The 24,726-nt window shown below is 41.7% G+C and overlaps 3 protein-coding genes across 4 annotated transcripts in view; 2 read left to right on the top strand and 1 right to left on the bottom strand.

The window, feature by feature from the left end:
• Positions 1–5,295, bottom strand: part of LOC118401283 (nuclear pore complex protein Nup93-like) — a 46,633-nt gene extending 41,338 nt beyond the window's left edge. The window contains exon 1 of the mRNA XM_035798666.2: positions 5,127–5,295. The gene's annotated coding sequence lies outside the window, so the exon portion shown is untranslated. The remainder of the gene's footprint in view (positions 1–5,126) is intronic.
• Positions 5,296–12,740: 7,445 nt separating this feature from the next.
• On the top strand, positions 12,741–18,990 carry LOC118401280 (Bardet-Biedl syndrome 2 protein homolog). Of its 2 annotated transcripts, none has more exons than XM_035798664.2 (18): positions 12,741–13,260; positions 13,842–13,970; positions 14,083–14,310; positions 14,484–14,609; positions 14,741–14,803; positions 14,956–15,033; positions 15,169–15,273; positions 15,415–15,501; positions 15,705–15,840; positions 15,926–16,065; positions 16,369–16,510; positions 16,903–17,074; positions 17,259–17,385; positions 17,537–17,659; positions 17,753–17,890; positions 18,005–18,117; positions 18,242–18,390; positions 18,502–18,990. In XM_035798664.2, exons 2-18 carry the CDS (start codon positions 13,854–13,856, stop codon positions 18,606–18,608), a joined length of 2,151 nt encoding a protein of 716 aa, XP_035654557.1. In that variant the 5' UTR covers positions 12,741–13,260; positions 13,842–13,853; the 3' UTR covers positions 18,609–18,990. The 2 variants fall into 2 exon arrangements, with proteins under 2 accessions (XP_035654557.1, XP_035654556.1); XM_035798663.2 differs by having other exon boundaries at positions 12,744–13,260; positions 17,256–17,385.
• A 362-nt stretch (positions 18,991–19,352) lies between these two features.
• LOC118401279 (UDP-GlcNAc:betaGal beta-1,3-N-acetylglucosaminyltransferase 9-like) lies at positions 19,353–24,726 on the top strand. The gene has a single exon (XM_035798662.2). It carries the CDS (start codon positions 21,711–21,713, stop codon positions 23,049–23,051), a length of 1,341 nt encoding a protein of 446 aa, XP_035654555.1. The 5' UTR covers positions 19,353–21,710; the 3' UTR covers positions 23,052–24,726.

The following is a 24,726-nucleotide window of genomic DNA, read 5'->3' as shown; positions in this document are numbered from 1 at the left end:
TGCATCTTGATGCAGGAAGTTCGCAAATGCGTTTTTGTTAAATCATCAAGTTAAAGTAGGCTATGATTCGATGATAAATTAACAGGCACCACATTGATTATATGCAACGCAGAACAAGCTAGTTAACTTAGTAATATCATCAACCATGTGTAGTTAACTAGTAATTATGTGAAGATTGATTGCTTTTTTACAAGGTAAGTTTAATGCTAGCTAGCAACTTACCTTGGCTCCTTGCAGCCACAAGGTAATTTTGATGCTGCACTTGCGTAACAGGTGGTCAGCCTGCCACAGTCTCCTCGTGGATTGCAATGTAATCGGCCATAATCGGTGCGTACAAAAAGGCTGATTACCGATTGTTATGAAAACTTAAAATCGGCCCTAATTTAACAGCCATGCCGATTAATCGGTTGACCTCTAGTTGGGAGTAATATTATGTACAAGTGGAACCCCAATACTATATAAACAAAAACTATCAATCCCTGTACCATCAATTTAGTAAGATATTGGTATGAAACGAGACTTGTCACCCAAAACACCCCGGTGGCAAAACAGACTCCTGCCAATGATCTTGGATAACAACATGTTTCAACAGCGGCATGAGAAGGGAATAACAGATTTAGAACATTGTTATATAAATGGGGTACTTATGTCATTTGAGCAACTATAAAAGAAATGCCAGTTGTCCAATAATCATTTATTTTGTTATTTACAGTTAAAAAAAACTCAGATGACTTTACCAAACCTATCAAAAATAGAACTACTCCATGATAACAATGACACATATATTTAAATCCAGAGAGTACTCATTGCTATTGCAACAATGCCCAAAACTAGATGTACATAACGAGAGAGCGATGGGAATCTGATTTGAATACTACAATTCATGAGGGGCTATGGTCAGACTTATGCCAAGATAGTGTGTGAGCGACCATCAAATCTAGACTTATACAGTGGGGCAAAAAAGTATTTAGTCAGCCACCAATTGTGCAAGTTCTCCCACTTAAAAAGATGAGATTTGCCTGTAATTTTCATCATAGGTGCACTTCAAATATGTCAGACAAAATGAGAAAAAGAAATCCGGAATATCACATTGTAGGATTTTTAATGAATTTATTAGCAAATTATGGTGGAAAATTAGTATTTGGTCACCTGCAAACAAGCAAGATTTCTGGCTCTCACAGACCTGTAACTTCTTCTTTAAGAGGCTCCTCTGTCCTCCACTCATTCATTACCTGTATGTATTAATGGCACCTGTTTGAAATTTTTATCAGTATAAAAGACACATGTCCACAACCTCAAACAGTCACACTTCAAAACTCCACTATGGCCAAGACCAAAGAGCTGTCAAAGGACACCAGAAACAAAATTGTAGACCTGCACCAGGCTGGGAAGACAATCTGCAATAAGTAAGCAGCTTGGTTTGAAGAAATCAACTGTGGGAGCAATTATTAAGAAATGGAAGACATACAAGACCACTGATAATCTCCCTCGATCTGGGGATCCACGCAAGATCTCACCCCGTGGGGTCAAAATGATCACAAGAACAGTGAGCAAAAATCCCAGAACCACACGGGGGGGACCTAGTGAATGACCTGCAGAGAGCTGGGACCAAAGTAACAAAGCCTACCATCAGTAACACACTACGCCACCAGGGACTCAAATCTTGCAGTGCCAGACGTGTCCCCCTGCTTAAGCCAGTACATGTCCAGGCCCGTCTGAAGTTGGCTAGAGAGCATTTGGATGATCCAGAAGAAGGTTGGGAGAATGTCATATAGTCAGATGAAACCAAAATATACCTTTTTGGTAAAAACTCAACTCGTCGTGTTTGGAAGACAAAGAATGCCGAGTTGCATCCAAAGAACACCATACTTACTGTGAAGCATGGGGGTGGAAACATCATGCTTTGGGTTTTTCTGCAAAGGGACCAGGATGACTGATCCGTGTAAAGGAAAGAATGAATGGGGCCATGTATCGTGAGATTTTGAGTGAAAACCTCCTTCCATCAGCAAGGGCATTGAAGATGAAACGTGGTTGGGTCTTTCAGCATGACAATGATCCCAAACACACCGCCCGGGCAACGAAGGAGTGGCTTCGTAAGAAGCATTTCAAGGTCCTGGAGTGGCCTAGCCAGTCTACAGATCTCAACCCCATAGAAAATCTTTGGAGGGAGTTGAAAGTCCGTGTTGCCCAACAACAGCCCCAAAACAGCACTGCTCTAAAGGAGATCTGCATGGAGGAATGGGCCAAAATACCAGCAACAGTGTGTGAAAACTTACAGAAAACGTTTGACCTGTCATTGCCAACAAAGGGTATATAACAAAGTATTGAGAAACTTTTGTTATTGACCAAATACTTACTTTCCACCATAATATAGAAATAAATAAATTTAAAATCCTACAATGTGATTTTCTGGATTTTTTTCTCTCATTTTGTCTGTCATAGTTGAACTGTACCTATGATGAAAATTACAGGCCTCATCTTTTTAAGTGGGAGAACTTGCACAATTGGTGGCTGACTAAACATTTTTTTTGCCTCACTGTAGATATAAACTTGAAATTTCAGAAATGTGTTTTAGATGTGGAAAAACAGAAGGCGCTTTTTTGCATTCTACTTGGCAGTGTACTAAATGACAAGCCTTCTGGCATGATGTTTGTGACACCCTGGTCTTTATTATAGAGGTCCCTGTCCCACTTGACCCTGAAATATGCATTCTGGGTAACTTCAAATGTAATTTTGAGGAATAATTTCAAAATCAAATTTACAGAAAAATCGCCCTTGCCAGAAAATGTGTTGCATTGACATGGAAATCGGATTCCCCTCTCCTAATTACAAGATGTCTCTCTGAAATGAGTAAGTGTATTCCTATGGAGACGATTACCTATGCTTTAAGAAATCAATTCAACTACTTTCTGAAAATATGGCAACCCTTCCTGGACTATATGGAAACACTTCCATTGAGGTTGGTGGATGTGAGCTTGTAGATCAATGTAGCTATTGTCTCTCTGTAATGTACTGTTTATATTGCTTTGTGCATATGTTGGTATCTCTTGTCATTTGTCTTATTTAGTCATTATTATTACTATTCCAATTTAACTAATTTGTATTTTGCCATTGTTTTAATGTATTTTTTTTAGGGGGGGGGGTGATTTACCTTTTCTCGTAGTACTTACTCTTGCCGTGTTGTATTGTTGTGGAATAATTTAAAAAATATATTTTTTTTAAAGTGTATTTTGTTGCGTTCATTTCCAGTCAAACTGTACAGCACAAGTCTCAAAGAAGCCGAACAAACGGCACATTATTGTGGCTGCAGCAGAAAGGTTTTTGGGACTCAAGGATTTTACATCGGAAGACATGCAAGAAGTACTGGCGGCGGAAGACCCGCCCTCCCAGGTTCCGCTGGAGTCTGTGTAGGATTCAGATCTGTTTTATTGATTTTTAACAGAAAGTTGTTGGATTTCTTTTTTGGGAGTTCAGTTTTGGGGGACTCATATTTCCATCCCGCATAGTAGGTTGTGGGATGCACATTAAATTGTGGGGATCGCCAAAATCATAGAAGACTATGATTTTGCATGTGCCAGAAATTTCTACTGCAGGACCCGTGCTTGAAAAAGTCTGGTAAACACCACCGGACAACCGGTAGAGTAAGTTCAAATGTAATTTTATTAAACATTCTGGCTTGTAAGTAACATTTAGACGATTTTGCTGTCATTAGTTTCACCCTGTATATAACGTAAATGTACAAATATGCGTAACCGCGACATTCAAACAAGGATACAAAGAAAACTAATGGGACTGTAGCGACTGTGTTGACTTCAAAATCGGGGGTGTGAACTAGGTTTCTATTCAAGAGTTGATCGACATGGTAATGGCTCTATAGTATTGGAGAAAAGTTGAAAAAAACGGACCCTCCGTTACATCGTGACGTGTCATATCGTAATGTACAGCACGCATAAAGCAACTATTTCTGTCTTACAATCTCTCCACCAGGTGTAGCACTTCTCTCATCGTTTAAAAACAAGAACTGGACAATGACTGTGTAAGGGGGATACCTAGTCATTTTTTGGTCATCATTGCATGTGATCATCATTCTCAAAGCCGCCGCTTACGTCTAAGATCACTTTAGCACCGCCCTAAAATTCTGATTCAAATTCGACACAAACCTTCAAATAGGTATGTAATGACACATTATATAAAAACACTTTATAGTGTTTTACTTACATTTTAGAGGCGATAAAGTTGGACAGATCGAGTAAAAAAAGCAATTTTCCCACTCAACATCACTCCTTCTCACCATCAAGCATTAGTTTCACTTCCCCACCCGCCATTTTTAAAAAGACCCGACGGGGCTCATTGCCTGCTTGAATTATGCAGAAACGGGCAGCGTTTAGGACATGTAATTGATTATGTTGGAAAGGGGAGAAATTGTGCTTTGCGATGGTATTGACATTACAGTTGATCTGGAAGTATTACGTTTTGGGGGCGCTAAAATAAGGGCAATTGTACGGACCAAGGCGATGTACGAGTTTACGTTACAAATTAATTGCGTATTACACAAAATGTAACCTGATTGTTCGGTTGAGCGTCGTATATATCTTTCGAAACGTACATTTTGTAAATAACATGATAATTGTGTTGTCGAGATGGACTGGTCAGTGTTTATTATTCTGCCATAGCATGTGAATTGTCATTTTTCTGTTTGGAGCCTTTTGCTCTGTTATCCACAATGTCGGCGTAAATAACTGACATAGCGTTTCACCTAGTTGTGACTTTTCTGCGAACTACTTGCATCAAGATGCATGCAGCCACGCAATGACAGCTGAATCGAAACCAGCGCGCGCATGCCCCCTTGGCACGATGAGCAACTAGGCTGGCTAGCTAGCTAACTAGCGTGGAAAGCCTAGAATAATTGACTTTGATGACTGCCCACAACATCGGGAGTCGGTGTATTAGACTCCCGATATTGTGTCCCAAAGCTAACAACACTAATACGAATTACACATTTAAGAATCAGTTCGTTTACAGGTACAAAGCAAGCTAGCACTTTAGCAAGTTAACTATAGCTAAGCTAGTGACATGCAACGGCAGGTTCATAACTAGTTGTAACGCGTATTAGCTGGGTAACTTACATGAATCCTAGATAGCAAATGATCCTTTCCTGTTCCACAAATAGTAGTTTTGACAGTTGTTTTCACTCTTTTGTGCTCATCTCATTTGTTTTCCAGTCGGACATACATTTTACCCCGGCACTTCTGAGGTCTAGTCTGATTGGATGAGGCCTCGTATTATTCTTCTTCGATGAGGTTTAATAGCGGTTGGCATCCAATACATGTTGTAATACCGCCACCTACTAGACTGGAGTATAAACCCCGTATACATTGCTTGAAATAAATACATGACAAATAAACAAATACCCTACGATCTAACAGTAAACTCACTAAAAAATCTATTTAAAAAACCCCATCCCGCTATTAATCTATGTAGTCCTAGTTCAGGCCAACACCCTGCAACTCTGCAGTATTTTGTTTGTTTTAGTACTATTTTTTACGTTATTGGCTCAGGAATTGTTTTGTGTCATTACATACAGCCAGGAAGATAACCGACCAGAACTTCCAGCATTTCGACCAGGATTACGACTTCCCTGGAGTGGATCCTTTGTTTGCTCTCCCCAGAACAATATAACTTATTCCAGAGGCTGACCCAAAAACAACACCGGCGGAGAAGAGGTACTCGAGTCGTTCTTCTGGTACGATTTAGTAAGCGTGCACACCACCCACCGCTCCCGAGTATTTTACTCACTAATGTCAAATCTCTGGATAATAAAATTGATGAGCTCAAGGCCAGAGTTGCTTTTCAGAGAGACACCAGTGATTGTAACATACTCTCCTTCGCCAAAACATGGCTCTCTCGAGATACACTGTCTGACTCTGTAAAGCCAGTTGGGTTCTCAGTACATTGCGCCAACAGGAACAAATATATCTCTGGGAAGAAGAAGGGTGGAGGTATATATTTTATGATTAACGACTTATGGTGTAACTGTAATAATATACAGAAACTTAAGTCTCCTCCCAGCGGATACCATGACTGCCCTCAAAGAATTTCACTGTACTTTATGCAAACTGGAAACCACATATCCCGAGGCTGCATTTATTGTAGCTGGGGATTTTAACAAAGCAAATTTGAGGAAAAGGCTCCCGAAATTCTATCAACATATTGATTATTGTACTCACGCTGCGAGAACCCTCAACCATTGCTATACTACCTTCCAGAATACATATACGGCCCTCCATTCAGCAAATCGGACCACGATTCCATCTTGCTCCTCCCCTCCTATAGGTAGACACTCAAACAGGAAGCACCCGTGGTAAGGACTATTTCAACACTGGTCTGACCAATCGGAAACCATGCTTCAAGAATGTTTTTATCACGTGAACTGGGATATGTTCAGAGTAGCTTGAGGAAATAATATTGACACATATACCGATACGGTGAATGAGTTTATCAGGAAGTGCATGCATAGGAGATGTTGTACCCATTGTGACTATTAAAACCTACCCCAACCAGAAACCGTGGATAGATGGGAGCATTCGTGCAAAACTGAAAGCGCGAACCACCACATTTAAGCAGGGCAAGAAGACTGGGGCGGCAGGTAGCCTAGTGGTTAGCGCGTTGGGCCAGCAACCAAAAGGTTGGTAGATTGAATCCCCGAGCTGACAAGGTCAAGATTTGTCGTTCTGCCCCTGAACAAGGCAGTTAACCCACTGTTCCTAGGCTGTCATTGTAAGTAAGAATTTGTTCTTAACTGACTTGCGTAGTTCATGTTAAATAAAATAAGTCTTAATCCATTCCTTCGATGTACGTGTATTTTGGGTATATGTTGCGAAACTGTTAGATCTTACTTTTTAGATATTACTGCACTGTCGGAGCTTGAGGCTTTTGTGGAGCGATGGATAACGATGATTTGTGGGTGTCAGTTGTTGTGTGCGGAGGGTCCCTGGTTCGAGCCCAGGTAGGGGTGAGGAGAGGGACGGAAGCTATGCTGTTACATATGTATATAGTGTATTCTATCCTAAACCACTGACTATTAAACAGCCATCTCCAGCACATCAGAGGCTGCTGCCTATAGACATAGATTAGGAATCACTAGTCACTTTAAGGAAATTAAACACTTGGCACTTTAATAATGTCTCCCATCTTGCATTACTTATCTCATGTGTAAACTGTACTCTATACTATTCTATGGTATCTTAGTCACTTTACTTGTTTGTAAATATTGCATCACCCATCTCATATGTATATACTGTACTCTATACACTGAGTCTTAGTCCAATGCCGCTCTGACATATACATTGCTGTGAAAAAGTATTTGCCCCCTTCCTGATGTCGTATTTTTTTGCACGTCACACTTAAAATGTTTCAGATCATCAAACATTTTAATATTACACAAGTAAACACAAAATGCAGTTAAGTGATCATTTTATTTGAGGGAAAAAAAGCTATCCGAACCTTCATGGCCCTATGTGACAAAGTAATTTCCCCCCCTTGTTAAATCATGAATTTACTGTGGTTAATCACATTTTTTGGTAAGCCGAGTTCAATTTCACTAGCCACACCCAGGCCTGATTACTGCCAGACCTGTGGAATCAAGAAATCACTTAAATAGAACCTGTCAGACGAAGTGAAGTAGGCCAAAATATCTCAAAAAGAAAGACATGCCGCAATCCAAAGAAATTCAGGAACAGATTAAACAAAGTAATTGACATCTATCAGTCTGGAAAGGGTTACAAAGCCATTTCTAAAGCGTTGGGACTCCAGCGAACCACGGTGAGAGCCATTATCCACAAATGGAGAAACTTTGGAACAGTGGTGAACCTTCCCAGGAGTGGCCGGCCTACCAAAATTACCCCAAGAGCGCAGCGACGACTCATCTAAGAGGTCACAAAAGAACCCACAACATCTAAAGAACGGCAGGCCTCACTTGCCTCAGTTATGGTCAGTGTTCATGACTCAACCATAAGACACTGGGCAAAAATGGCATCCATGGCAGAGTTCCAAGACGAAAACCACTGCTGACCAAAAAGAACAAAGGCTCATCTCACTTTTGGCAGAAAACATCTTGATGATCCCCAAGACTTTTGGGAAAATATTCTGTGGACTGACGAGACAAAAGCTGAACTCTTTGGAAGGTGTGCGTCCCGTTACATCTGGTGTAAAAGTAACACAGCATTACAGAAAAAGAACATACCAACAGTCAAATATGGTGGGGCGGCAGGGTAGCTTAGTGGTTAGAGCGTTGGACTAGTAACCGGAAGGTTCAAACAAGTTCAAACCCCTGAGCTGACAAGGTACAAATCTGTCGTTCTGCCCCTGAACAGGCAGTTAACCCACTGTTCCTAGGCCGTCATTGAAAATAAGAATTTGTTCTTAACTGACTTGCCTAGTTAAATAAAGGTAAAATAAAATAAAATGGTGGTGTTAGTGTGATGGTCTGGTTTACTGCTTCAGGACCTGGACGACTTGCTGTGATTGATGGAACCATGAATTCTGCTCTCCAAAAAATCCCAAAGGCCATCTGTTCGTGACCTCAAGCTGAAGCGCACTTGGGTTCTGCAGCAGAACAATGATCCAAAACACACCAGCTAGTCCAACTCGGAATGGCTTTAAAAAACTAAATTAAGGTTTAAGAGGCCTAGTCAAAGTCCAGACTTGAATCTGATTGAGATGCTGTGGCGTGACCTTAAAGGCGGTTCATGCTCAAACCCTCCAATGTGGCTGAATTAAAACAATTCTGCAAAGATTGGGCTAAAATTCCTCTATAGCGATGTGAAAGACTCATTGCCAGTAATCGCAAATACTTGATTGCAGTTTTTGCTGCTGAGGGTGGCACAATCAGTTTAGGTTTAGGGGACAATTTTTCCACATAGGGCCATGAAGGTTCAGATAGCTTTTTTCCCCTTAATAAATTAACTTAAACTGCATTTTGTGTTTACTTGGGTTCTCTGTGTAATATTTACATTTGTTTGATCTGAAACATTTAAGTGTGACAAAAGTGCAAACAAAAAAAAAATCAGGAAGGGGGTTAAGTACTTTTTCATTGCACTGTATGCATATATGTATAGGGGCGGCAGCCTAGCTGACGAGGTAAAAATCTGTCGTTCTGCCCCAGAACAAGACATTTAACCCACTGTTCCTAGGCCGTCATTGTAAATAAGAATTTGTTCTTAACTGACTTGCTTAGTTCATGTTAAATAAAATAAGTCTTAATCCATTCCTTCGATGTACGTGTATTTTGGGTATATGTTACGAAACTGTTAGATCTTACTTTTTAGATATTACTGCACTGTCGGAGCTTGAAGCACAAGCATTTCGTTACACCCGCAATAACATCTGCTAAACACATGTGACCAATAAAATTTGAAAGGGTGGGACCCTACCACTCAACACATCCTGTAATTCTGTCGTCAAGAGCTTGCACACCAAAATACCTCTGCAGCTGCCACCACAACCTCAATTTTCTGCACCTTGATGTTCCATTCCTGCAATACAATTGATAACCATTGCTATAAATCTAATCTTACTGAAACATCACTTGTCCTATCGATCTGTACTGGTACAGATCTACTACACGCCACTCCTCTCAGGATCCCTCCCCCTTGACCTATCTTCCTCAGCATGACAACTTCTGCACTATAACCCTGGAAACCTCAACCTGCCTCTCACCGGACATTTCAGATCCCCATTTCCCCACCCCAACAATTAACACATACCACTACTCTCCCCAATGCTACACATTTGTCTCATGCCCATAAGCTTGACACCTGAAACGTAATGTATTCGGCACAAAGGTTCTAACGGGATAACATTCTATCACTTTGTCGGGCAAAGACTATATCAAAACACAAAAGAACTGAACTCGTTTCACCACTCACTCCACGTCGCACCAAACACCAGGAATCTTCCCCCTTCAGTTGGTTAACTTTCACTGCTACCCCAGTAATCACTCCTTTCAATGGCGCACCTTTCTTGAAATTCATATCTTTTGTCCCCATTTGGAGAGCCTGCTCCTTCTGACCAGCAGAAACGCTCTCAAGACCACTTCTGGTTACCCACACCGAATCCACAGCACCAAAACGCTTTACACCCACACTGAAACCACAAATAGATCAGCCGAAAGGCAAGGGTCCACTTATTCATCCTGACCTGAAAACGTCACCTCCAATTCACACTTTAACAAACCCTCCATTTGACTCATGCTCACCCTCTTCCAACCTACCTCACCCTCCATATTTTAGGTATACATCTCCTTATATGCCACTTGACATACATCTTGTTCATGCAGTCAAGGATGCCATTTACCTGGTGGTCACAGTCAGCACGAACCCATCAGTGCATCCCACTTGGAATAGCGCTGCGGCATCTTTAGATTCTTTAGCAATAGCTTCCACAACGCTTTTTCATGTTAAAGAGTTCTGGTTCCACCAAGGACTATAACACTCAGCAATCATGCCTCATTTTCCAACAAGACCTTACGCTTTGTAGTAGTCAGCTGTCACGCCATCTGCTGTGCTGGCTGGTTAAGGTGATCAAGCTTGCAATTGTGCCTCAACTTAACCATTTTAGTAATATGAAAAACTGGTTTCCTAGGAGTGTGCAATCGCTCTTTTTGGAGCACAGAAAACATGATTGACCTCTTATGTCCCAAAGCCCAACAACTCCAGTAACCCAAGTTAATCAAAGAAACTTGAATAAGTTACATGCAATTTATTTCCTTACATTTGACAAAGTACAAAAGCTATGCTCAAGATGGTACAACTTCATAGTCATAGGGAATGGACTGCATTGTGATGTCATACACAGGCCTCACTGACAACAGCTGGTATCACAAGTCCTGCCCTTGCACACGCAGCCTGAGGCACACTTGCTGCAGCCGGAGGGACAGCAGTCGCAGCAACCTGATGGGTCGAAAAATAATCGATTAGTGATGACCAAAGACTATTTAGTTGCCACCTAATGAGGCAATTGAGGTTAATTAGGCTTACCAAGGGGCTTTAAAGTGCCACCAGCGATAAGAAAAATACCATTGGCCTCATAACACTAGTTGGATTTAGAATAGAACCACTTACTTGCTTTCTTACAACTGGTGCATGCGCAGTTGGAGCACTTGCAGGATCCACCGCAGTTGCAAGATCCAGCTATAAATAAACAGTTGAGTTAGCTAATTGGTAATTAGCCTGTTAAGATTTTAGAAATACGTTTAAGGCGTATCCATAGCCTATAGTCTTGATAAATGTATCAATATACATAACTTACTTTTGGAGCATTCACAAGGATCCATTTTCCAGTTTTTGAGCTCCCTTCTTTATCCGAATGGATTGTAGTAGTTTGGCTGGGTGTCAGTGGTGTGTTGTCAGCTTTTAATTTCTAACTAGCGAGACTTCGACTTTATATCGTCCGGGGCAGACAGGTGCCGTGTGCAGAACAGAGTCGCGCGTTCACGCAGACAGATCATTAATAGGCTTGCTTGCACACGGTTTATTATCTAGCGCGAAAACATGCCAATCAAGGGAATAGTAGCCTATTGTTTCAATAGCCTACATAGCCTAATTACCATGTTGACAATTGATTCATTCAATTATGGCTATTTATTTATGAATGCCTTCAAATAACCCACTGGGTCTGGACTTTCGTTAAACGTTTAGTTACCAGATATTGTTATTTTACAGACACACTAACTGTATTGTTCAAATTCATGATGATTTAAAGTGTTATAGCCTATAGGCATATCTAATCTAGGACTAGTAGGCTATAGATTAGAATGAGAGAAATGTATGTAATTATAGATGTAAACTTGTCGTGAATCATTTGAATGTATAGTGTTTATGACAAATAGATTTAAACGGCGATTTAGGCTATAAATCACTACATTGTTGACTGGTTTTCGACTGGACAGTCATCGTTATTGTGCGCAGTGCACACGGTACACAACAGTTGGGCAATTGTTCTTTTGTCACTTTTCCGGGGGAATTTGCTGTCATTGGTGCTGTGTTGAGAGCTTCCATGTCCATGCTCCCCTTATTTGCACACGGGCAGCACTCGTGAGCAACATTCGAATGAGAATGAATCACTTTGCGCTCGTCGACTGAGTGTTAGTATTTTTGCGCTCGTCGACTGAGTGTTAGTATTTTTGCGCTCGTCGACTGAGTGTTAGTATTTTTCCAGAATCTCCTGCCTGAGTAATTGAGCTGTGTCATACCACAAACATTGTGAAATGTTATACAAATAGTCACTGACAGTACCAGCTACAATTAATTACACTGAAAACAGTGATGCTACCAGAACTGTCATTGGCCTACAACAAGGATAGTCTATCATGAAAATATATATATTTCATCATATAAAATAAAGATATATTAACTTTTGTTAAAGTTAAGCATGTACTTTACCATAATATGAATCATGGTCAATACAGAAACATATAGTATAATGGAATATAATGCATGTTTTCCCGGTGAGGAACTTGTTTTTTGGAGTAAAAATAATTTAAACCTTTTTTTACTTATTGTTGAAGAATTTAACGAAGCCTGTTTATTCAACGATTACTTCACAGCACTTTGTACTGTAGTGTTGTGCTCGCGATAAAGTGAGGGAGTTATTTTATGCTGACCAAGGTTGAACCGGGCAAAACCCCACACGTCATCAGGCGAAAGCGGGGAGGGAGGAACGCCTTTCTCAAATCTGCTCCTTGCTCTGTCATTTTGTCAACAAGGCATCATGGTGTATCGTTCAGAAGCCTACAACATCGTTTTGTCCATGAAATACATGTTTGAATTTTCTAACTCGTTTTAATTGGGAATAAAGCTCAAAAGCAATCACTTTTGCATGTGAAACAGAATCCTACTCATTACTCCACGTGCTCCTAAATCACTTTGTTTTGAGCTGATTTCGCGTTCACATCACTGCGTTCACATCCTAATCGGAATTAGAAAACGCGGAAAATTCCGATTATCTGATTCGTTGAACGCGGCACGGTTTCAAAACGAACGCAATCAACTTTCATCCGGTGCAGAACACGCATACACGGACTCCCCGGGTGAGATTCATCGAACCCCCTCAGTAACTTCAGAAGATTTGAGTGACAAGTTACGTCATTTGCAAGAGGGAAAGCATCTTGTTGCCTTGTATTCGGACGTTAGCATAGCATGCTTGTAGCTAGCTAACCCATAAACGTTGACAGTTAAAGACAGCTAAACATCGAGGACTTCGGTAAGATATCATCTCACTTTATCACATGTTCCATTCATATGCGTAAAATGCAATGCTTTTTATGTTGTTGAAAAATATCGTGTCTTGTTGCAGCTGGAAATGGTGGCTAGCATGCTAGCTAGTTACAATCAATCTGACTGTTTTGTGCCAGTCGTGGATGTCTTCATGATTGGGAAAGTGAACTACTGAAATTTTGCACTCGAGTACTAACATTATTTTAATTGGTCATAGCTATGCTATCTTTGTAGTTATCTGTTTATCTAATGTTGCCAATTTTTTAAGATAATGAGGAGCCAATGAACATAGCTAACTAGAGAGCAGCAAACTACAGGGATTAGGTAGATGAAAAGCTTTGACAAGCTGCCCAGTGTTGCTAGGTAACGGGACACCCAGCGGGCGACGAGTAAGCTGTTTATAACATTAGGGTAGTTTGCAAGTATCTGCTAGATTGAAAGAATGATACAACATCCTTGTTTCTCCAGCAGTAATGATTCGATTTCATACTCATCTCAAAACAAGCAACCAGCAGAACACATACACACACACACCATATGTACCATGATTGGTTATTATTGTTGTAGGATTGTGCCACCATGTTGGTGCCTATATTCACCCTCAAGCTGAACCATAAAATCAACCCTCGCATGGTTACAATGGGCAAGTTTGATGGGATCCACCCATGCCTCACTGCAGCTACACAAGCAGGGAAGGTATGGCCTCACTCAGTTCTCTTTCATAGTTTCTCCATTTACATGTATGCATGAAGTATGCATTGAAGCATAGCACTCCAGTGAAGTTATTCAATCTTCTCTCTTCCATCAGGTGTTCATCCATAACCCTCATACACGTGGCCAGCGGCAGGCAGCCCACCGTCTGAGTCAGAGTGCCCAGGATTCGGACATCTCTCTGCTCAATATCAACCAGGCTGTGAGCTGCCTGACAGCTGGCACACTAGGACCCAACACCACTGGAGACACGCTCCTCGTGGGCACCCAGACAAACCTGCTGGCTTATGACGTACACGACAATGCTGACATCTTCTACAGAGAGGTGAACCAAGGACAATACAAAGGACTGGACACAATGTTATAACATATCAATACAGCCTCATGATTATGTTGTAGCAGCAGTATTACATAAGCCATCTGCCTGCTGAATCATTAACTGAATACAAAGTTGCAAATTAAGATGTAATGTCATTTTTCACATCATATTCTCTGTAGGTGACAGATGGGGCCAATGCCATTGTTTTAGGGAAATTGGGGAACATTGAGTCGCCCCTCGCCATCATCGGAGGAAACTGCGCTTTGCAAGGATTTGACTATGAGGGAAATGACCAGTTCTGGACGGTATGGCTCGCGTTCCTCTTACTCTCTTGATTATGTGAACTGTTGTGCAAAAATGAAATTGAAATAAAAATAATTTTATGCAATAGAAAAGTGATAACTGTTGATGTCTGTTTCTATGGGTTCATTTTCAGGTCACGGGGGATAATGTGCGATCATTGGTGCTCTGTGATTTTACTGGTGATGGAAAAAATGAGGTGTTGCATTTAAATTTTTATCCAAAGATGAAAGCAAATACTTTGCAATATAAAGCTCAACAATTTCAGATGTTGTTTTATTAAATAGATAGGCATATACTAGATCCTAAAATGGGTAATATATTGTGGTTTTTTTTGTCTGGTGTTTACAGCTTCTTGTCGGATCAGAGGACTTTGACATTAGGGTATTCAAAGAAGACGAACTTGTGTCTGAGATTGCTGAAAATGAGGTATTGCTCATCTTACATGAGGCCATGTTGTTTCTAATGCTATTTGATTATGTTTTATGATCTTGATGTTTATAGTACATTGTGTGTCAGCAAAGAGACAATGTATGCTGATTGCTCTCTCTTTGTGTCATTCAGACGGTTACCTCCCTCTGTCATATGCATGGCAGCAGGTTTGGTTATGCTCTGGCCAACGGCACTGTGGGTGTATATGACCGCACTGCCCGCTACTGGAGAATCAAGGTACTGCAAGTTTTGAATTGGCTGAATATTAGGTAGTTTTCTGTCTAAATGCATCCCTGTCACTTTACACAAAGCATATTAAACTTGCACCAGCTTTATGTTTAAAGATGTGCCAGTAAAGGTTACCCCTTCTCCCTGCAGTCTAAGAACCATGCAATGAGCATCCATGCATTTGACCTTAACGCTGACGGTGTTGTAGAACTCATCACAGGCTGGTCCAATGGAAAGGTAAACCACCTTGATGTGTCAGTCGATAATCAATTTAGCACCTATTTGTTCAAATGAGTACGGCGCAAATCAAGGAGAGTCTTCCAAAGTTCTCTAATCCTTCACTTTGTCACATTGTCTGGAACTGGTTGGCACTTGGCACCAGCCTTTCCTCCAAGTGTAAGGAATGTTGTAAGTCCCCTTGACTTCACCATCATTTACAGATTGATGCACGGAGCGATCGAACAGGTGAAGTCATCTTCAAAGACAACTTCTCGTCCTCTGTGGCTGGAGTGGTGGAAGGGGACTATCGCATGGATGGACAGATACAGCTAATCTGTACCTCTGTGGAGGGAGAAGGTAAAGACCATGGCTATTGAATATTGTTTATTTGTGTGTATGTTTTCAGTAAGTGACATCCAATATGTTGTGTACTGGTTGTCAGTGCGTGGCTACCTGCCTGCCAGTAAGGAGATGAAGGGGAATCTGATGGACTCCAGTGTGGAGCAGGATCTGATCCGAGAGCTGAGTCAGCGCAGGCAGAACCTGCTACTGGAACTACGCAACTATGAGGAGAATGCCAAGGTTTCTAAGAACACACACTGACAAACACTTTCACAGAAAGAACTTTGAGGATAAAGCTACAACCAAACACACTTTTACATTCATTGATGTGCTGAAACTCTCTGAAGTTAATATTATAAGAATATAATGCTAAAGCCCGTACAAGCATACACCCACACCCCAGACCAACATTCAAAGACAAACTTTCTCAGTTACTGTGAGGAGAACACTACTATCCTCCCACCTCTTAACTCTTTACAGACTACACACCCATGGTGATTGTGTCATAGTGTAAAATACCTCTGTGTGACTGTGTCTCTGTAGCAGGCTGTCCCAGGAGCTTCAGAACGGGACACCCAGATGGGGGTGATACCAGCCAATACCCAGCTCCAGACTGTCCTCTCTGTCAGAGCTGCCACGGAGTCCCAGAGGTCACACATAGAGCTCAGCATCTCCACGCCCAATGGTAAACACCATCACCCCACACAGATACCCTCCTTACCATCTTCACGGACCACTAACACACTCATGTCCTAGATTTACATTGTCATCAATTCCCAGTAAGCAGCTCACTTACACAGAGCTAAAACCACACAGAAACTCACCAAGCTGACCAAACCTCAGCCTGTCCCACATTGAAACCAATGACTCTCACCATCCTATAATTCCAGAATTCTCAGCATCGTGTATTTATTACTGCACTGTTGGAGCTAGGAACACAAGCATTTCGCTACACCTGCAATAACATCTGCTAAATATGTGTATGCGACCAGTAACGTGATGTTATTTGATTTTGATTTGATGTGACTTACTGTGGTAAGTGGGCTGGGTACTGACCTCTTGGCATTCCTTCTACAGAGACCATAATTCGAGCCGTGCTGATTTTCGCAGAGGGAATTTTTGAGGGTGAAAGTCATGTGGTACATCCCAGTGCCCAGAATCTATGTGGTTCTATCTGTGTTCCCATCATTCCCCCCAAAGATATCCCTGTGGATCTACACATCAAAGCTTTTGTTGGCGGCAAGTGCAGGTACACATATTTCAATGATGAAAGAGACATAGATGTGTTCTCTGCATAGATGTATTGATTTGCCAAATGAAATTCACTCTTATTATCCAAACGTTGTAGTTTCAGTGGAACTTTAGCTCTGTCCAATAAAAAACAACAACATTATTTTGTCATTTGATTGTGCTTCTTCTGTTTCCTGCAGCAGTCAGTTCCACGTCTTTGAGATCACACGTCAGCTGCCTCGCTTCTCCATGTATGATCTTAATGTTGAGCCTGAGGCCCCCCAACCTACTGGGAAAGTTACCTTCACCATCAACGACAGGCCACAGAGAGTGAGCACAAACTCTATCGCTTTCTCTCACTTACTCTTATACACACACACACTTTCATGTGCTGTCACCTGTGGCAACTTCCGAGCCCTTCTGGCGTTTTGCTCCATAGTAATGTTACTGTCACTATCAAATGGCTATATTCTCTCTTTAGGTGGTCATGTGGTTGAACCAGAACTTCCTTCTACTAGAGGGCATTGATACCCCAGATGTGACGTTCACCTCTCTACGTGGCGGAGGACTACTCACCATCAGCATGCTAAGCACTAGTGGAGAGGTATGTCTACATGTCCTAACACGTATCGCTGTGCACAGGATATGTCTAGTATTTCGAAATGGACCCTTCACCTGCCCTTTTCTTTACGATCAGATCACACTAAACACAGATGACATAGACCTGGCAGGGGATCTAGTCCAATCACTGGCCTCCTTCCTGGCCATAGAGGACCTACAGGCAGAGGCAGACTTCCCCACATACTTTGGGGAGCTGCGAACGACCCTAACTGAGGTAAACTCCCCACCTCAGCCTCCACACCAATAGTATTTATCTCATTACCAACCATTTCTCTCATTATTGTGTGTGGTAGGACTAACATATTTTTGTAATCAATTGTTTTAACAGGTAGATGACTATCACTCTGTCCACCAAAAGCTGACGGCGGCCATAGCAGATCATTCTAATCACATCCGTAACATGCTGGTGCAGGCAGAGGACGCACGGCTCATGGGTGACATGTGAGTGACAACACACCAACCACCAGCTCCATGATTTTTCTGTAGGATTCATTTGCATGGGTCGATAAGGTGATAATGACCTGTTTTTCTTTTTAATCCCTTCATCTTTCTTTGTGCCTGACAGAAGGAACATGAAGAAGCGCTACATTGAGCTCTATGACCTGAACAGAGACCTGATCAATGAGTACAAGATCCGATCCAACAATCACAATGCTCTCCTCGCTTGCCTTAAATCTGTCAACCAGGCCATTCAGAGGGCAGGGAGACTGAGAGGTGAGTAGGGGTTGGCGGAGATTAGTGAAGCATCAGGTTTGAAGAGAATTTAATATGTGTTTTAAAGGTTTCAGATCTCTGCTAACCTCTCTTCCTCTTTGTTTCTCTCAGTGGGAAAGCCAAAGAATCAGGTTATCACAGCCTGCCGAGACGCTATCAAAAACAACAATGTCAACGTCCTGTTCAAGATCATGAAAGCAGGCACAGCCTCTTCCTGAGGGCACCGCACTCAGGTTGCCTGAAATCCTGAAGGGATTGGAATCCCTGAGAGGCCAGTCTGGGGGAGCAATGGGGGGAGGCTTTACATGAGAGAAGAAAGACTAGTTCTCTAGTGGCTTGGCCAGAAGAAGAAACAGGCCTCACCTGGACCCCCAGGTGCCATTGGGCAGCAGTGATGTTTTAGAGGAGTCAGTGGTTGGGAGTAACTGTCAACTTGTATATGTTGTTTTGTAGCCAAAGAACTATACTCCTTGAATGGTAAATGGGACCAGCAGAGTGAGATACATGTTTACTTTTTGTAGATTGTAAATAGACAGGGAACTGTATTATGTGTGTGCAGAAAGAAATGTAACTAAATTAAATGACTGTCTTATAACTTAATTTGTCTGTGTTTTGAGTTTTTCTTTGTAGTATTTGTATTCAAGTCTTCTCGGTTAAATAAATGTATTTCATGTCTGTCTCACCATGTGAAGTGAGTCATGCTCCTAATTTGCAGCCATTTTAGACCGCTAAGGGCTAAAAGAACAGATTGTCCCATATTGCAACGATCACCATAAAAGTACACTGTCGGACAAATAAGTATGCTAGGTCTTCATCATTATGCCCCCTTCCCCTTCCTCCAAATTCGTGGGAGTCTGTCTCCAGTTGCTTAGCTGTTAGCTGAACCTGCGACTCCCACACGTGTCACGTGGCCAGTGTAAAAAACACGGTTAAAACGGTGTCGTGCCAGTTTTGCACATTTCTCCAAAAGTTAACTCCTTACAGAGCCTCCAAACCAAGTACGTCTGTATTCATGTAATGTGTTTTCTCTCAATTTTAAACCTCGTTTATGTTGGACCCAGGTTGGACCCCAGCTTTCCTACAGTCTGAGACTGCAGATTTCATACAGAAACCAGATGTTCCCGGGTTTGGCAGTGGCGCTATATAATTGCTTTGGTGACTTTAATCTGTCGTGGTAAGAATGATGACTGATGTGCAGGATACTTTGTACACATACTGTATACTGATTACAATACAAACGCGGTTATTCAATATAGGGCTCCCTGTGATATGCAAATATGCAACAGTCTGGCAATTACATGTAAATGTAATGCGTCATGGTAGGATATATAATATATGCAACACAATTATTCCTTTGAGGGTAAAGGCATGTGCAAAATGCGTAAAATACGTTTAGTTGTTTTGTTCAAAGATGCATTTTTTCAAGCTATAAACTGCATGGTAGTTACATTTATGAAGGATATTAATATGAGCATTACGTTAGGAACACTATGTTCTAATGAACACAGGATATGCTTTTCTATTTAGGAATCTTATGTACAGTTTAACCTGAGATCCGATTTGGGGCTACGTCCTATAAGAGGGAATGTCAATGTAGTCATTCTTCGAAATGTTTTGGAACATTTTATTTTAAAAACACCCCACTTCGATGGAGCACAGCTACAGAAGTGACTTTTTGTAGCAGGTTAGGAGAGCGTTTTATCTAACCCTAACCTTACCCAAGTTCCTAACCTTAACCTAATTATCCTAAACTGCTACGTTATTTCTCCTAACCAGCTTCATAAATTCTCCCAACCTGCTACGAAAACGTCATTTCCGGTGGTAGCTGTATTGAAAGTGGCGTGTTTTTGGGGAATCACGTTTTTCCATTGCTTCTTCTGTGGTGTCATTTGAATGCTAGACAACTGGGAGATGGTCTGGGTCCGTTTTCCCAAACGTATTTTAAGGCTAAATTCATCGTTCGAACTTTCGTAGGAACATCGTCAAATCCGTTTCCCAAAACCATCCATCAGTAAAGTTACTCTTGAAAACGCTCGTTATTTAACGACTGTCTCAGAACAGTCGTAGAACAGCTAAGTGGGTCGTCCATTAGATGTTTTTTTGTCCTTCCGCCTCACTTTATACACAGATCTCCGCTAAACAAAAGCCAGATGTTTATTTGTCTTTCTGTGACTACAGATAACTTTAAAGAGACTGTGACTACAAATATAAGGTTTCCAATTTCTTTGCAATTGTTACTAAATGCGAAGGATACAAATATGATTAAATGAAAACCGCGGTGTTTATTCGAATACAGATTGGCTACGTATACCAATATGCTGTTTTTCAATGATATTAAAACAAATGTCATGTTTATTCAATTTATTTTTATTTAGCTATTTGTACGTTACTGTCTGTAATTTTTGCCTCAATATATTTAATGATGTGGAACCTCTTGATTTAGTGCACTATTTTAGGGTGAGTATTAGAATAAGCTGCCGCAATATTTGTAGCCATAGGTGATATCTCTCTAGGAGCTGATTTGTAGGTAAATATTTGAAAGGGAGAATACTGATCCGAGTGCAGCGCTGCCTTTCTTGCGAGCGTATCAGAATCGACATATGCCTCAGACGCAATTAGTGAATGTTCTATCTGCATGTTGTTTTGGTAAACACATGTTACAGCTTCGGCTGTTGTACCAAATATGCATAATTAAAACACTCCTAAACCTAAATTCAATCGTAATCGGGAAACCGTAGGGGGCGTGTCTGTTTATAGGAAGATTTATTCTTGCAAATAGTTCTGGGAATTTGGGGAAATTAGTTTGAACGATTGCAACTGCAGAGATCATTTATTAATAATAACTTAAATGAAAAACAGAAAATAAATTATACTATGTAAATAACTGTAAATATAAAAGTAAAATATAAAATGTACTTTTGTTCCTCCCCTTTTATGTTTAATACTCATGTGATATATCTTCATGTCAAGGAGCAGAGCCTGCTGATGAGATGGGATGGAATGAGTGTCATTGACTAAAGGGAAAACCCCTCACATACTGCAGGAGAAACATCAAGACTGCAGAGTGTTGGGTTACGGAGAATAAATTGTCAGGACCTCAGGGTCATAACTGTTCCCTGTCATTATGTTCACTCAATGAATGGAAACAATCCGGTTGGAAAACATCCAGAAAACCTTTGCATGGATGATCAGTATTATGAAATCCTCCCAGGATGCTGTGTGGCACTTTCTGATCTCAGATCCTGAGGGAGAGGAAAATAAAGATAAATGGGAAAAGAGTGGTAAATAAAATCAGAGGGAAATAGGTTCAGTCGGACACAATGAGGAGAATTCATATAAAAGATGTTCTGTGCACCCTGCTCATGTTGGGGCTACTCTGTCTGATGTTGTATGCCCATCAAGGCTTCACTTCCACCTGGGACACCTGGCAGTTAGAGCAGGGCTGTACCAGCTCACGCGCTCTTTTAGGGCCCCCACCAGAGAGCCATGTAACTAAACGGGTCCCTTCTACGCCCCCAGACAAGACAAAGTGCCAGTCTCCGCATCAGTCCCATTCTAAGTCTCAGACATACCCCAAGTCTAAACTTCAGTCTAAATCCAAATCTAAGTCAAAGAAAGATGAGGGGACAAAGGCTGTTCCGGTTTTACCCACACGACCACCTTTTGACTTTGAGGGTTACCTGAGGGATAAGGACAACCGGGACTTCAGACTGCTGATGGACCAGCTAGGGAAGTGCTCAGGCGAGCCCTACATGCTCATTGCTATCAAGTCAGTAGTGGCAGACTTTGAAAGGAGACAGGTAGTGCGGCGCACCTGGGGAAGAGAGGGTGTTCTCCAGGATGGGCAGACAGTAAAGACTGTATTCCTCCTTGGGGTGCCCAGGAACAAGACCGCCCTGCCTTTCTGGGACCGGCTCCTTGCCTACGAGAGCCACACCTTTGGGGACATTCTCCTCTGGGACTTTGATGACACATTTTTCAACTTGACACTTAAAGAGACCCACTTCCTCCAGTGGGTGAATGACAGCTGCTCCAATGTCCAGTTCATCTTCAAAGGTGACGCTGATGTCTATGTGAATATTGAGAACATTCTGGAGATGATGAAGGGTCAGAAGCCTGATAAGGACCTCTTTGTGGGTGATATAATCCATCATGCCCGCCCCATCCGCCGGCGCAGCAGCAAGTACTTTGTGCCTGAGTTTGTGTACGGCCAGACAATGTATCCGTCATATGCTGGAGGGGGGGGCTTTGTGATGTCTGGTCACACCGCCAGGCGGCTGAGTGAAGCGTGTCAGCAGGTAGAACTATTCCCTATCGACGATGTGTTCTTAGGCATGTGCTTACAGAGAATTGGAGTGAAACCGTCACACCATGAGGGTTTTCGTACATTTGGCATTGTGCGCCCCTCTGCTGCTCCCCACCTCCAGGTGTTTGACCCTTGTTTCTACAGGGAGCTGATGGTGGTACACAGCCTGACAGTGCCACAGATCTGGCTCATGTGGAACCTGCTGCATGACCCCCAACTGAGCTGTCACAGTAACCCGACCCCCACCCAGTGGCCCTTCAAGTGGAGGGGCAAGGTACTCGGGACAACAGGACAAAAGGACTCAGAGACAACAGTGGAACAGGACTATGATGTTACAGTGTTTGTAAAGCATTGAGGGGTTTGGTTTAAGTTGATCAGAGGGACTACACTGTGAAAGCCATTGGGATATGGAAGCTGTGATTGAATGTTTGCTAGTTATTTTGAGGTTTTTGCTTAAAAGTTTACAGCCAATGTAAATGTACTCATTTTCTAAGAAAAAAAACATGTTATCTTGTTCATTAACATCCTGGATGTAAAACCAGTCTGTATACTGGTGGTAATGTTTAAAATATCCCTGCTCCATTTAGGTACAGTATGACTGAATTCATTTTTGTATTTTATTGCACAGAGCCTCAATAAGGTCAATATTGACGGAAGCATGTGCCAGGTTGATTTTGTGAAATTGAATGTACATTACAGTGTTGTCAATTATGAATCGTTGTGTGTGATAACACATCATATTACACCTGTACGTAGACTTGAAAGGGAAGTTAGGGGAGGCAAAGCTCAATGCATCAACTGTATAGGACACATTACTGCACTTTATACTCCTCTGTAAACTGGTCATCTCTGTACACCTGTCGCAATACCCACTGGTTGATGCTTATTTATAAAACCCTCTTAGGCCTCACTCCCCCCTCCACATACAACACCCGTTCTGCCAGTCACATTCTGTTAAAGGTCACCAAAGCAAATACATCCCTGGTTCGCTCCTCTTTTCAGTTCGCTGCAGCTAGCGACAAGAACGAGCTGCAACAAACACTCAAACTGGACAGTTTTATCTCAATCTATTCATTCAACGACTCAATCATGGACACCCTTGCTGACAGTTGTGGCTGCTTTACGTGATGTATTCTTGACCTTCTTGCCCTTTGTGCTGTTATCTGTACCCAATAATGTTTGTACCATGTTGTTATGTTGCTACCATGCTGTGTTGTCATGTGTTGCTGCCTTGCTATGTTGTTGTCTTAGGTCTCTATGTAATGTTGTGTGTTTTGTCCTATATTTATATAGTATTTTTTATATATTTTTTAAAATACCAGGCCCCCGTCCCCGCAGGAGGCCTTTTGCCTTTTGGTAGGCCGTCTTTGTAAATAAGAATTTGTTCTTAACTGACTTGCCTAGTTAAATAAAGGTTCAATCAAAAAATAACTGTAGCTGTGGTAGGAAGTCCCCAAGGGACCTCGTTATATAGTTCCACACTCTGGGGGAACTTTCCTAGAAATGTTCCAGCAGAGGTATGAACACAAAGAAACAGTTCACACCTTATGTGCATCTTTTTTTTAGTTCATAATTAGACACTGAAGATGACAATCACCAAGCAACAAACCAAAGCTCAGATTCCAAGAACACAGGATGAGATGTTACTATCCTTTGTGCAAGCACTTCCAAGAGTTAATGAACAGTGAGCGTGGTGAAATTTGGGGAGCGCATCGTCAGTAGTGTACCTTTGGTTCCTAGGGTGTTTCGGCCTTTCACACTATACACCCTCCCCAAAGGCGGCCAGCGACAGGGTGATCAGAGTAAAGCCTGAACATGAGTGGGTGGGTGGTGTGCTATCATTTACAATACTTCTGATAATCAGACATCATACATGGTGTTCCTTTTCAAACCTGTATGTTCAGCTACACCTTCAACTGTCGTCCAAATGCTTTCTTTACATTTACATTTAAGTCATTTAGCAGACGCTCTTATCCAGAGTGACTTACAAATTGGTGCATTCACCTTATGACATCCAGTGGAACAGTCAC

The sequence above is a fragment of the Oncorhynchus keta genome, chromosome 22, assembly GCF_023373465.1.
Source record: "Oncorhynchus keta strain PuntledgeMale-10-30-2019 chromosome 22, Oket_V2, whole genome shotgun sequence".
Classification (NCBI taxonomy): Eukaryota; Metazoa; Chordata; class Actinopteri; order Salmoniformes; family Salmonidae; genus Oncorhynchus; species Oncorhynchus keta.
This window is presented reverse-complemented; position numbering and strand designations above follow the sequence as displayed.